The sequence below is a fragment of the Diabrotica undecimpunctata genome, chromosome 7 (genome assembly GCF_040954645.1).
Source record: "Diabrotica undecimpunctata isolate CICGRU chromosome 7, icDiaUnde3, whole genome shotgun sequence".
In the NCBI taxonomy this organism is placed as follows: domain Eukaryota; kingdom Metazoa; phylum Arthropoda; class Insecta; order Coleoptera; family Chrysomelidae; genus Diabrotica; species Diabrotica undecimpunctata.
Window position 1 is genome coordinate 62,305,062 of NC_092809.1, and position 12,496 is coordinate 62,317,557.

Here is a 12,496-nt window from a genome sequence, read left to right on the forward strand (position 1 = left end):
TGAGGTGCTGCGGTGCTAGTCAATTTCATTTATCATATTTATTTTTATTTCTATATTTCGTAGTTTTTAAAATTAATTACTTGTATAGATGTTGTGTTAAATAGCTCTAGTTTTGTCCCTATTTGCTAAAATAATTATTGTAGTTTATTCCGTATGAAATATTTTCTATTTGTATGTTAAGGTAAAAGGCCATGACAATAATAGAAAAAGAAGAAATTTCTGTTTATTTCTTTTTAAAATGTCAACCTAATATGTAAATTTACAATTTAATCACAATATTTCATGTCATTAAGTTTAGGTCATCTGCATATCTCGAAACTAATAAATCTATCACATAGTTGATTGAAACATAGGTTACACAAACCCATTCGCAGTATTTTTGGTCAACCGGAAAATGGTGAATATCCAGTTATGTTAATAACGAAGAAACACTTATGGAAAGAAGTAATTTTGATACAGGAAAGTACGATATAGCAGAAAATGATTCAGATAATAATGTTGGTTATAAGAATGGATTAACCACATCATTTACGCAAACAAATAATTCATACTCCAAATTACATTATATAACTCCTAGAAAAACCCATATCGTTAAGGATTTGTGCACCCAAACGAGTAAAACATTGATTCCAGAGACTAGTAATTTTGAATCAGCCCCCGATATTCTAAGTCCTATTAATCGTATTTGTAAGAGTAACAATCCATTTTGTACTATTGATTATGTAAAACATACAACTAAAGAACGTGAAGAATTACATAATGGATTGTGCCACGAAGGTGAGAATAGGAATATTAATGTTAGAGATGAATCATATGTCTCTCCCAGAACCTTGGCCTCATTACCATTCGATCGTTCTTTTAATGTTGTGAATTTTTTCAAACAAGGACAACCGCAACAAAAAGCCCTTCTTTCTGGGACCGTTTTAACGCGGACATACTTAGAAAAAAATAAAAACAAATTGAAAAAACAACATAACCTAGAAATGGAACCTTCATTGGGAATAAGACCCGCTAATATGCTAAAAAGTCAGTCTTATGTAGAAAAACCATATTTTTGTAAAATACATAAACAACCCCAAAGATTTTATGAAAATAGTGAAGTATTCGAAAATAAAAATAATAAATCTCCAAAAAACTATTTTTTAAAAGTCAGCGAAGTTACCCAAACAGAAGGAAAAGCCAAAACGTATTCCTTCATGTCTCCTACAATTGCCAGTGAACGAAAAAATCAAAGTTTACATATTAAAACCATAGAAAGACTTATTTCCCCAACGCGATTAGGTAGATCCATTACAGTCAAGAATAATAAAACATCACGGTCTCGTGATAGCTCATACGTCCACGTTCCTGTTATAGATAAACATAAAGAATCGGTTCAAGTATCCGGTGCTAAATTACTAAAACAACAACACACCACTCTTAAGAATAATTTTATACAGAGACATATTTCGCCTTCTCGAAGAGGAAGGTCCATTAGTCCGAATCACAATAAACTAACACGAGTCCGTGATTGCTCGTATAGCCATGCTCCTTTGAGAGATAAAACTAAAGCGAATATTCGAGTACCTGCCCCCAAATTACAAAGACAACCATTAGATGCCAGCCAAAATGAGAAGAATTCGTATCAAGTAAGCCAACTCCTTGGTAATTTTTTACTCATATGCGTTAAATTTTTCTGTCTTTTGCTATATATATATTTTTCTTCTGATGGTCCCGGATGATGGTTACCATCATGATAGCTTTCACGCCATCATGGCAATTTTGACTTTGTTTGCAGATACTTGAACCATGTTAATTTAAAACGATCTTGCAAAATTTGTGTGGTACAAATTCTTTAAATATCGATATGGTCAAATTTGATTCCTTTGTTATGGTCTATTGTCTTGCAGTTCATAATTCTACCTATATATGTAATGGCTATACACCCCAGCATGATTTTATTTCTTGGGTGGATCAGTCCCTTTTGTTTATGTTATCTTCTGGACGATATCTCTCCATTTTTTCCTGTCACTAGTTTTTCCTCTCCATTCTCTGACTCCTGTCCCTTAGAGGTGTTCTTCAACTTCTTGCAGCCACTTTGATCTTGGTCTTCCCCTTCTCTTTCTTCCTCCTGGATTCCATTCTATCATTCCGTATGTCACTGCTTCATCTCCTGCTCGCCAAATATGACCTAACCATCTAACTCTGCATTGATTTATTTTAGCCACGATGTGTTCCTTAAGTTCTTCCTTAATCTCTGCATTTGTTCTACTTCTATATTTATTTTGCTCTGTTCTGATTGGTCCCACTATAGTTCTGATATTCCTTTTCTCCGCTATTCTTAAGTCTTCTTCATCGTTTTTGACCATCGTCATTGTTTCTCCTGTATATAATAATATTGGCCTAATTATGGTGTTATAAATGTTCATTTTAGTTTTCTTAGTCAGTGTTTTGCTTTTAAGTAATCTTTTAATTGCAAAATGAGGTTTATTCGCTGCTATAATTTTTTCTTTTATTTCGGACTTTCTTTCTCCGGTTTTGTCTATTGTAACTCCTAGGTACAGTCTTGTTTGATCATTCATAGCGAGTACACGTAAATATACAGGTGCTTAAATAGTGATTAAGACCAGTTTTTTATGACTATTAATAATAAACCAATTTCACTCCCGGCAAATAAACCCAGTTTTTGTGTTTATTTAATTGTATATTTTTGTTTTTGTTTGTGTGTATGTAGTGGTAGTTTACAAAAATGGATGAAAACTCTCCCCCTGGCAAAGGGGGGACCCAAAATATGGACCAAGTGGAAGAATCCCTACAGACCAAGGAACAGGAAAAAGGAAGCAAGCTGTTAATCTACAAAAAGGTTATCTCTATACGGATAAGGTATATGTATTCATTGAAAAGGCAAATGAAGAAAATATTGGCAAACTGTATCCTTGAAGATAGGTCATATTTTACATAAAAAATTAGCACTCAAAAATATTCTTAGTATTGACAGAGTAGGGAAGAATAGGGTAAGAGTACAAGTTAAAAGCCCCAAAGATGCAAACAATTTAGTAAAAAATGAAAATTTAAAAGAGTAACAACTAAAAGCATATATTCCAAAGTTATTGTATACACTGTAAAAATTATGAGCATAAATCCATTTCCAAACAATGTCCAAAATTTAAAGAACAAAATGAAATTAAAAGATATATGGTCGAAAAAAATTTAACTTTCTTAGAAGCAAAGGACAGTCTAAAAAACTCTTATACATCTGCTGTTAGTACAAGGAATAGTTTTGAAGTATTAGGTATGCTAAATAATGAAAGCTTTCCACCTCTTCCAAGTCAAACTAACACCAAACATTTACGTAAACCATCCTTCTCATCCCTCTTCCCTCAAATATTTTACACAGTGCCGATCCTGATCCTAATACAGATGAATTTATAAACATATTTTTCAATATTTTTAAAAGTGTACTCGAAGAGTTTGATTCTTTTAGCGATTTGGAAAAGTTAGATAAAGCATACATTTATGATAAAATTAACAAATTCAACAAATTTAAGTAATGGCTAATAGAGTAAAAAATAAAATAAAGATTTTATAATGGAATGCGCAATCGGCTGTAGCTAATAAACTGAGTTTAGTTAAATGTTTAAATGAAAGTATAATTGATATTGCCTTAATTTCAGAGACATGATTTAAGCCAGATAAACAATATAATTTCAAAGATTATAATATTATTCGTAAAGATAGAAATGATGGTTATGCAGGTGTGGCAATCCTTGTCAGAAATGTATTTTGTTTTAAAGAAATTAAAATTAAAAAAAAATTAATGAAAATATTTTAATGTGTGGTATACAAATACTGAATAACAGTGAAATAAACGCTAACATATTTCTCATTATACTGCCCACCTAACATACGAACAACAACTGCCGATTGGAACGCAATTCTTAACTGTACCAAGTCAAATAGTATATTTGGAGGTGATTTTAATGCGCATCATTCAACATGGGGATCATACAAAAGTAACAGCAAAGGCACCCAAATTATAACCGCTACAGACAATACGGAGTTAGTACTTTTAAACACCGTATCACCTACAAGGTTTACAAACAATGGGAATAATTCAGTCGTGGATTTAACTTTTGCAACTCCAGATATAGCAATTAATTGTGCATGGGAAACTTTACCTGATGTACTGGGTTAAAACCAGTTTCCAATTATTATAGAAATTAACAAAGGCATGGAAAGTAAAGACATCATAATACATCCAAAAACAAAATGGAATTTGAATAAAGTAGATGAGTCTATATCAAGAAGTTGCGAATACGTATTTTTCACAACACATTAAAAATAGCAATAATGCGGAACATAATTATAGCTTATTATTTGAAGGGATAAATAAGGCAGCCAATGCCTCTATACCCATTTACCAACCCTTTAAACTGAACAAAAAAACTCTTCTTCCACTATGGTGGGATCAAAGTTGCGAAGAGGGTATTAAAAAAAGAAAACAAATGCTCAACACGTATAAGCAACAAAGCACCATGGAAAATTATGGGAAATGTAAAAACGAAATTTCAAAAACAAAAAAGTTTTTAAAATCTAAAGCTAAATTACATTGGCAGCTCTGGTGCGAAAACTTAAATAGAAATACACCATTGACAAACATATGGACTCAGGCCAGAAAAATGAATAGGATCTATGGGAAAGGTAATACATCGGGGAATTATGAATCGCAAGAACAATTTTTAGATAAAATTACACCAGCTAATGCTTTGGATGATACCTCACACATTTTCCCAAAACAAAGACAAAATAACACCAACCATAAGATTTTTAGTCAACCAATTAGCTTACCAGAATTAAATTATATCATAAAAAACAGAAAGAATACATTTCCTGGATATGATGATATTAGATATCCTATGATATTCCAATTACCAAACAATGCCAAGATGTTTCTAATCAAAATTCTAAATGATATCTGGATCAATGGGGAAAGTATAGAAGAATGGAAAAAGGCTATTGTAATACCAATACACAAACCAAACAAAGACCCCCACCTTTGTGACTCATATAGACCTATTGCACTTATGCCATGTATACTCAAGGTTTTCGAAAGAATAATTAAAAAAAACCGATTACACCAACTGCCAACTACACAATATGGTTTTAAAAAAGGTTTTGGCACCATAGACGCGGTGACACACTTAGTTACAGACATACAAATAGGCTTAACTGAAAATTAGTATAATGGAACGATGTTTCTAGATGTTAAAGGTGCCTACGACAATGTCAACTGGTTCATCTTACGGGAAAAAAAGATACAATTACAAATCCCTCAAGAAGTTGCTAACACGATATGCAAATTATATATAAACAGGCAAGTAGGGCTCAGAGGACATTATTTGTGCCCAGTAAAATACCAAACTGCAATTTTAGGTTTGCCACAAGCATCTGTCCTTGCACCATTACTTTTTAATATAAATACTACTAATTTACACACCTCCTTATCTAAAGCAACTATTATACAATATTCCGATGATTTTGTTGTTTATACACGTAGCAAACATCTCGATGAATGCATCAATTGTTTGAATTCAAGCACGAAACTCGTTTTAATATCCATAAGTGATTTAGGGCTACAAAATCTCCTCAGAAAAATCCAAAGTTGTAATCTTCACCAGGCATAACATGAAACCGATGCAGAAAATTACAATAGATGGTATAGAATTTCCGGTGGATACCAATGTCAAATACTTAGGAATCACATTAGACAGAAAATTAACCTGGAAACTTTATATTGAACAAATAGACACAAAATGCAATAAAGGACTAAACTTCTTAAAATCCATTATGCGAACTTGGTGGGGTGCAGAACCTCAAACAGCTCTAACCTTCTATAAAGCTTGCATAAGATCAATAATTGATTATGGTTGTACACTTTATGGGACAGCCAATAAAACAAATCTACGTAAGCTGGATATTATACAAAACAAATCACTCGGAATATGTCTGGGAGCAATGAAATCTACACCATTTGAACATCCAAACTACGCCACTATATACACTGATGGATCAAAAAACACCGAAGGTACAGGTTGCGCTTTCATTATACCTAAACGTATACAGAAAAAATATAAGTTAAACAAAAACACATCTATTTTCGCAGCTGAGGCAATAGCAATTCTAAAAGCACTAGAATATGTTTACCAGGAAGAGGATCAGAATGCTATAATCTTTTCCGATTCACTTTCCGTTCTTAAAATTTTAAAATCAAACTCAAACACAACCAATAACATTATTTTTAGCATCCAAGCAATACTTAAACATTTACAAGATCAAAATAAATATATAAAACTCTTCTGGGTCAAAGCAGACGCAGGAATAACAAACAATGAAATTGCAGATCAAATTGCCAAAGAAAGCATAGTAATGGGGGAACAAACAAATAACGAATTATCCACAGATGAACAAATAATCATAGCAAAACAGAGAATGATGAAGAAATGGTCCTATTTATGGCAAGAGTACAGTTTTACAAATCCAACACGTTACACCAGACTTGAAACCAAATTAAGGAAAAAACCTTGATACAATAAGTACGATTACAGTCAAAAATGTATAACTACTATCAGCAGAATGAAGTTTGGTCACGCATATTATCCAGCACATTTATTTAAAATTAAAATACTTAAGAGTAATCTTTGTGAAGCCTGTAATAAAATCGATGACCTGGACCACATCTTTTTTAATTGTTTAAAATATAGAGCTCAATCTAATGAGCTTTTCAGAAGACTTTTAAAATTAAACATTGAATGCCCACATAATACACTACATCTTCTTGCTTTAGACAGAAAAGAAATTTACGATTGTTTGCTGTTTTTCGTCAGAACAACGAATATACACATATAACCACCTTTGTTGATTCCTGATGTCTTTCCTTAATGTATGTATACCTATCTGCTCTAACCTTCTATAAAGCTTGCATAAGATCAATAATTGATTATGGTTGTACACTTTATGGGACAGCCAATAAAACAAATCTACGTAAGCTGGATATTATACAAAACAAATCACTCGGAATATGTCTGGGAGCAATGAAATCTACACCATTTGAACATCCAAACTACGCCACTATATACACTGATGGATCAAAAAACACCGAAGGTACAGGTTGCGCTTTCATTATACCTAAACGTATACAGAAAAAATATAAGTTAAACAAAAACACATCTATTTTCGCAGCTGAGGCAATAGCAATTCTAAAAGCACTAGAATATGTTTACCAGGAAGAGGATCAGAATGCTATAATCTTTTCCGATTCACTTTCCGTTCTTAAAATTTTAAAATCAAACTCAAACACAACCAATAACATTATTTTTAGCATCCAAGCAATACTTAAACATTTACAAGATCAAAATAAATATATAAAACTCTTCTGGGTCAAAGCAGACGCAGGAATAACAAACAATGAAATTGCAGATCAAATTGCCAAAGAAAGCATAGTAATGGGGGAACAAACAAATAACGAATTATCCACAGATGAACAAATAATCATAGCAAAACAGAGAATGATGAAGAAATGGTCCTATTTATGGCAAGAGTACAGTTTTACAAATCCAACACGTTACACCAGACTTGAAACCAAATTAAGGAAAAAACCTTGATACAATAAGTACGATTACAGTCAAAAATGTATAACTACTATCAGCAGAATGAAGTTTGGTCACGCATATTATCCAGCACATTTATTTAAAATTAAAATACTTAAGAGTAATCTTTGTGAAGCCTGTAATAAAATCGATGACCTGGACCACATCTTTTTTAATTGTTTAAAATATAGAGCTCAATCTAATGAGCTTTTCAGAAGACTTTTAAAATTAAACATTGAATGCCCACATAATACACTACATCTTCTTGCTTTAGACAGAAAAGAAATTTACGATTGTTTGCTGTTTTTCGTCAGAACAACGAATATACACATATAACCACCTTTGTTGATTCCTGATGTCTTTCCTTAATGTATGTATACCTATCTGTCCGAGGCCTACCTTTTATCGTTTATAAAAATGCCCTGATCGGCCCCTGGGCGAGAAGAGTGCAATCCCTGTGTAATTCTTGTATTGTATTTGTTTTTAAAAATGTGTGTCTGGCTGTGTGGGTATTTACCTTAAAGCCAATAAAAAAAAATAAAAAAAACTCCTAGGTATTTGAAATATTCTACTTCTTCAAACTCAGAACTTCCTATTTTGATTTTTTCTTTCATTGACTTTTTTCCTAATCTTAATATTTTTGTCTTTTCTTGATTTAATTTTAGTCCCATTACCTCTCCTTTCTCTTTTATTTTTCTTCTAGCATTTTTTCATTACGTCTTACGTAAGAAGCCTGAGAGGAATAGATGGAGACACAGATCATTACTTAGTCAGAGCAAAAGTCAAATCCAGAATATCTAGCCGCAAATACAATAAAACAACAATAAACCCACAATGGAACATGGACGAAATGCACAGTACAGAGAAACAACAAAACTATAGAGAACAACTTGAACAAACCTTGAACTCTGAAAAAGAATACAATGATATAGAACAGCTATGGGAAACGACTGCCGAAATAATAACCAAGACAGCGGACAAGATCTTTGAATGGAGTAGGCAGAAGAGGGCAAAAACATGGTATGACGAGGAATGTCGGAAACAGCTGGAAAAAAGACAAACAGTAAGGAAGACTTGGATACAACTGCAAACAGACCAAAGTAAAAAAGGAATATGACGACTGCCGAAAAGAAACAAGAAAAATAATACGCACAAAGAAAAGAAACTATGAACAACAAAAATATGAAGCTATGGAGAGAGACCGGCCCAAACCAGGCTCCAGAGAATTCTATAAAGCAATTTCCTCTGAGAAAAGATGACAGATAACCAATTCCATCCATACAAGACAATCAAGGCCGTATGATAATCGACAGTAAAGAAGTAACTGAAAAATGGAAAGAGTATTTTAGGGACCTTCTTAACATCATACAGGAAGAACAGCACAAAGAAGAGATCTATAGCACAGCGGACATGCCCGTCAAAAATCGCTCCTTTGAAGAAACCCAAAAGGCCTTAAATAAGCTGAAAAATCACGAAGCGCCGGATATGGACGAGATACCAGCAGAACTTCTGAAATATGGGAGAGATGCACTACATCGCCAAATCCACCAGCTAATAACGCACATATGGTTAGAAGAAAAGATACCAGCACGATGGAAGGAAAACATAATAGTGCCCATCCACAAAAAAGGGCACAAAACAAAATGCGCGAATTATAGAGGAATTTCACTCCTAAACACGGCATATAAAACCCTCTCAAACATCATTCTTAGTAGACTAATCCCTTATGCTGAAAATGTCCTAGGCGAATATCAAGCCGGTTTTAGGGCAAACAGATCAACAATAGATCAACTATTCACGCTGAGACAACTTCTAGAAAAGGGATGGGAGTATAACAGACCCATACACAATTTTTTCATAGATTTTCGACAGGCATATTATAGCGTAGAAAGAAGCCAAGTATGGAATGCCATGGCGGAGTTCTCAATACCAAAGACACTCATTCGGATGACCAAAGTCTGTATGGAGGGTGGAATATCTAAAGTACGTGTAAATAATAAACTGTCTGGCAGCTTTGAAATCAACAGTGGACTCAAACAGGGTGATGCGTTATCTCTCTCTTGTGGAAAGAGCAACAAGTGAAGTAGGGCTGAAGATTAATGAAGAGAAGACGAAATATATGTGTATAAATAGAACGACACGAAGAGACAGAATAGAACAAAATGTGACGGTCAACACCTTCAATTTCGAAAAGTACAACGTTTTAAGTATCTGGGGACCGTAATCACAGCTGACAACGATGTTACTGAAGAAATAAAAGACAGAATCCAATCTGCAAACCGCTGTCTATTCGCACTGGATAAGCTCATAAAATCAAAAAATCTTACAAGAAGTTCAAAGATAAAAATCTATAAATCTATAAAAAATAATGATTTTTATTTAAATATATAAAATCACAAAACAAGAAAATCCCAATAGTTAAGATTGAAGCCAAAATATGGGAGAAGCATTACGAAGAGTTATTGTCTACAGAAAGAAATCAGGAATACACAGAAGAAATAACACTTGATGATAAAAATAAAGTCGAAGATCCTTCGTACGAGGAATTTTTGGTAGTGATAGGAAATCTAAAGCACGAAAAGTAGGTGGGTGGGAAAAACGAGGTGGGAAAGAATTAATAATAAGAATTTGGGAAGAAGAAGAAATGCCCGAAGAATGAAAAATAGGGTAGATACTTCATATTTTAAAGAAAGGGAATAGCGTATAATGCAACAATTACAGAGGAATAACGTTGTTAAACAACTGCTACAAAATAATGACACCATTAATCAGACAAATACTCCCAAAATACATTGAAATTAAAATAGGAAACTACCAGCAGGGATTTAAAGAGGGAAGATCAACAACAGATGCTATATATATAATCACACAGTCAATTAAGAAAAGGTATAGCATAATGTTGACTAACTGTCTTACACATACTCTTCATAGATTTCAAGCAAGCATTTGGCAGCCTTATAAGACCAGACCTAATAGAAGACATGATAAAGCTAGAGATGCCAATGGAATTTATGATGGAATCTCCAAAAATGTAGAAATAGCAACTGGAGTAAAACAAGGTGACTCACTATTAACCTCACTATTTAATGTCGTAATGTCGTAATAGAAGGAAACACTGAGGACATAGCACTAATTAGCAAAATCTAAACAATTTAAAGGAAGAATTTGCGAAGTTGTGCACAGAAAGCGTTCAAGAGGGATTTGAAATAAACCAAAATAACATAATAAAGTAACGTAAGCTCCAGGAAAATAGAGTTAATATAACAGAGATAAATATTAGTGAATGTGAGTTTGAAAGGTAGAATACTTTAAGTACCTACGGCTCTCAGTTAATGAAACTAATCATAATGGTAAACTTATTGGTAGAAGCATGGTAACCAATAAAGAAATTCTGACAGGAAACAGAACTTACTGAAATTACAACTTTCTTAAAGATAAGAAGCTCACTTAAACTGAAAACATACAGAGCAGCAATTGGACCAGTAATCAGATATGCTGAGGAAATAATGTGCCTGACATAGAAAGATGAATGAAGTTTTAGGATCCTAGAGAGAAAAATAATTTGGAGAATAGCAGGTCTACTAAACTTCACAAAATAAGAGAACTTTGAAAGGAGAAGACATCGTCAGATTTACCAAGGCACATAGACTCAGATGGTCAAGACATCTAGAAAGGAGATATCCAGAAATATTTATCAAGAAATTCACCAAATGGAGAACAGTAACAGGTAGACCATGGGGATGGGGAAGACCCTAAACGAGATGGGAGAACCAGATAATTAAGGACCTTAGGAAGATGAGAGTTAGAGAACAGAAATCTATACAACAAGAGGAAAGCATGAAGAATATTGTACAAAAGGTTAAGTCACACAACCAATTATAAACCAAAAAGTTAATGCAGAACAATTTCTCGCTATAAATGAATCGGAATAGCCAAAAGACGGCGACAATCGCTCCGCCAGGAGTATAGATGCCATGATGTTAGTCTCAATATCTGTATGCATAACCTAAACTTCTTCTATAATATCCGCCTTCCCGTGCATGGTTAGTCTCTCATAATGTCACTTTGTATTGTTGTGTTACATGCCCCTAATTGTGGTCCTGTTCTTTGGCGAAGCCGAGAATAGTCTTTCCCCCCGAATGTTCCCCGCATCGTTTGTATCGACGTTCTAGTCGCGGTAACTTTCTGGAATTTCGTGTTATCGCGCTGATTCATCCAGCGTCTTCTGCTGACTATTTCTAGAACAGATGTTTTTATTATATAGGCCCGCTGAGACGACCTTTAGTTAATTGAATTAGTATCAGCGTAAGCATTACCATTGTGAATTGTACCGATAATTATTAATATAATTAGAATTTATGATATATGTAATTAAGTGAGTTTGTTTTTGGAGTTGAAACAAAGTTAGTTAAACCACGTTTACTTCTCTTAATCCCTAAATCCACTAAAAAACTATTATCTAGATCAAGTTATATACCATTTTCGGTGACAGGTCGAAAGACCTTCCATAAAGTTTTTATTTCGAAAATTTCTAATTTTCTTTTCATGGTAGAAGATAGACCTTAATGTTCGATTTCTGATATACGATTTTGGAGCGGAATGTTTCATTCAGTGAAAAATAGACCTTATTATTATTTTTTAATTTCGCTTTCTTTTGTTCTCACTGCATTTAATTCGCCTCCTAGATATGTGAAGCTCTTCACTATTTTAAAATCGTCCTCTACTTTAATTTGATTTCTGGTTCTTTAGTATATTTAATTCAAGTCTAATCTGCTTGCTTCTCTTTTCGATTGTAAATATGTTTTCGTTGCCTACTCCACTCTACGGGACATGATGTTGGACATATATGTCATAAGTAGGTTTTTTTCTTC

At 33.5% G+C, this 12,496-nt stretch overlaps 1 protein-coding gene across 2 annotated transcripts in view; it reads left to right on the top strand.

Annotated features, from left to right (window-relative positions):
* Positions 1-235: 235 nt before the first annotated feature.
* LOC140446786 (uncharacterized) overlaps positions 236-12,496 on the top strand; it is a 35,976-nt gene continuing 23,715 nt past the window's right edge. For both annotated transcript variants that reach the window (XM_072539373.1, XM_072539374.1), the window contains exon 1: positions 236-1,628. In XM_072539373.1, the coding sequence (XP_072395474.1) occupies positions 435-1,628 (1,194 nt within the window). In that variant the 5' untranslated portion in view covers positions 236-434. The remainder of the gene's footprint in view (positions 1,629-12,496) is intronic.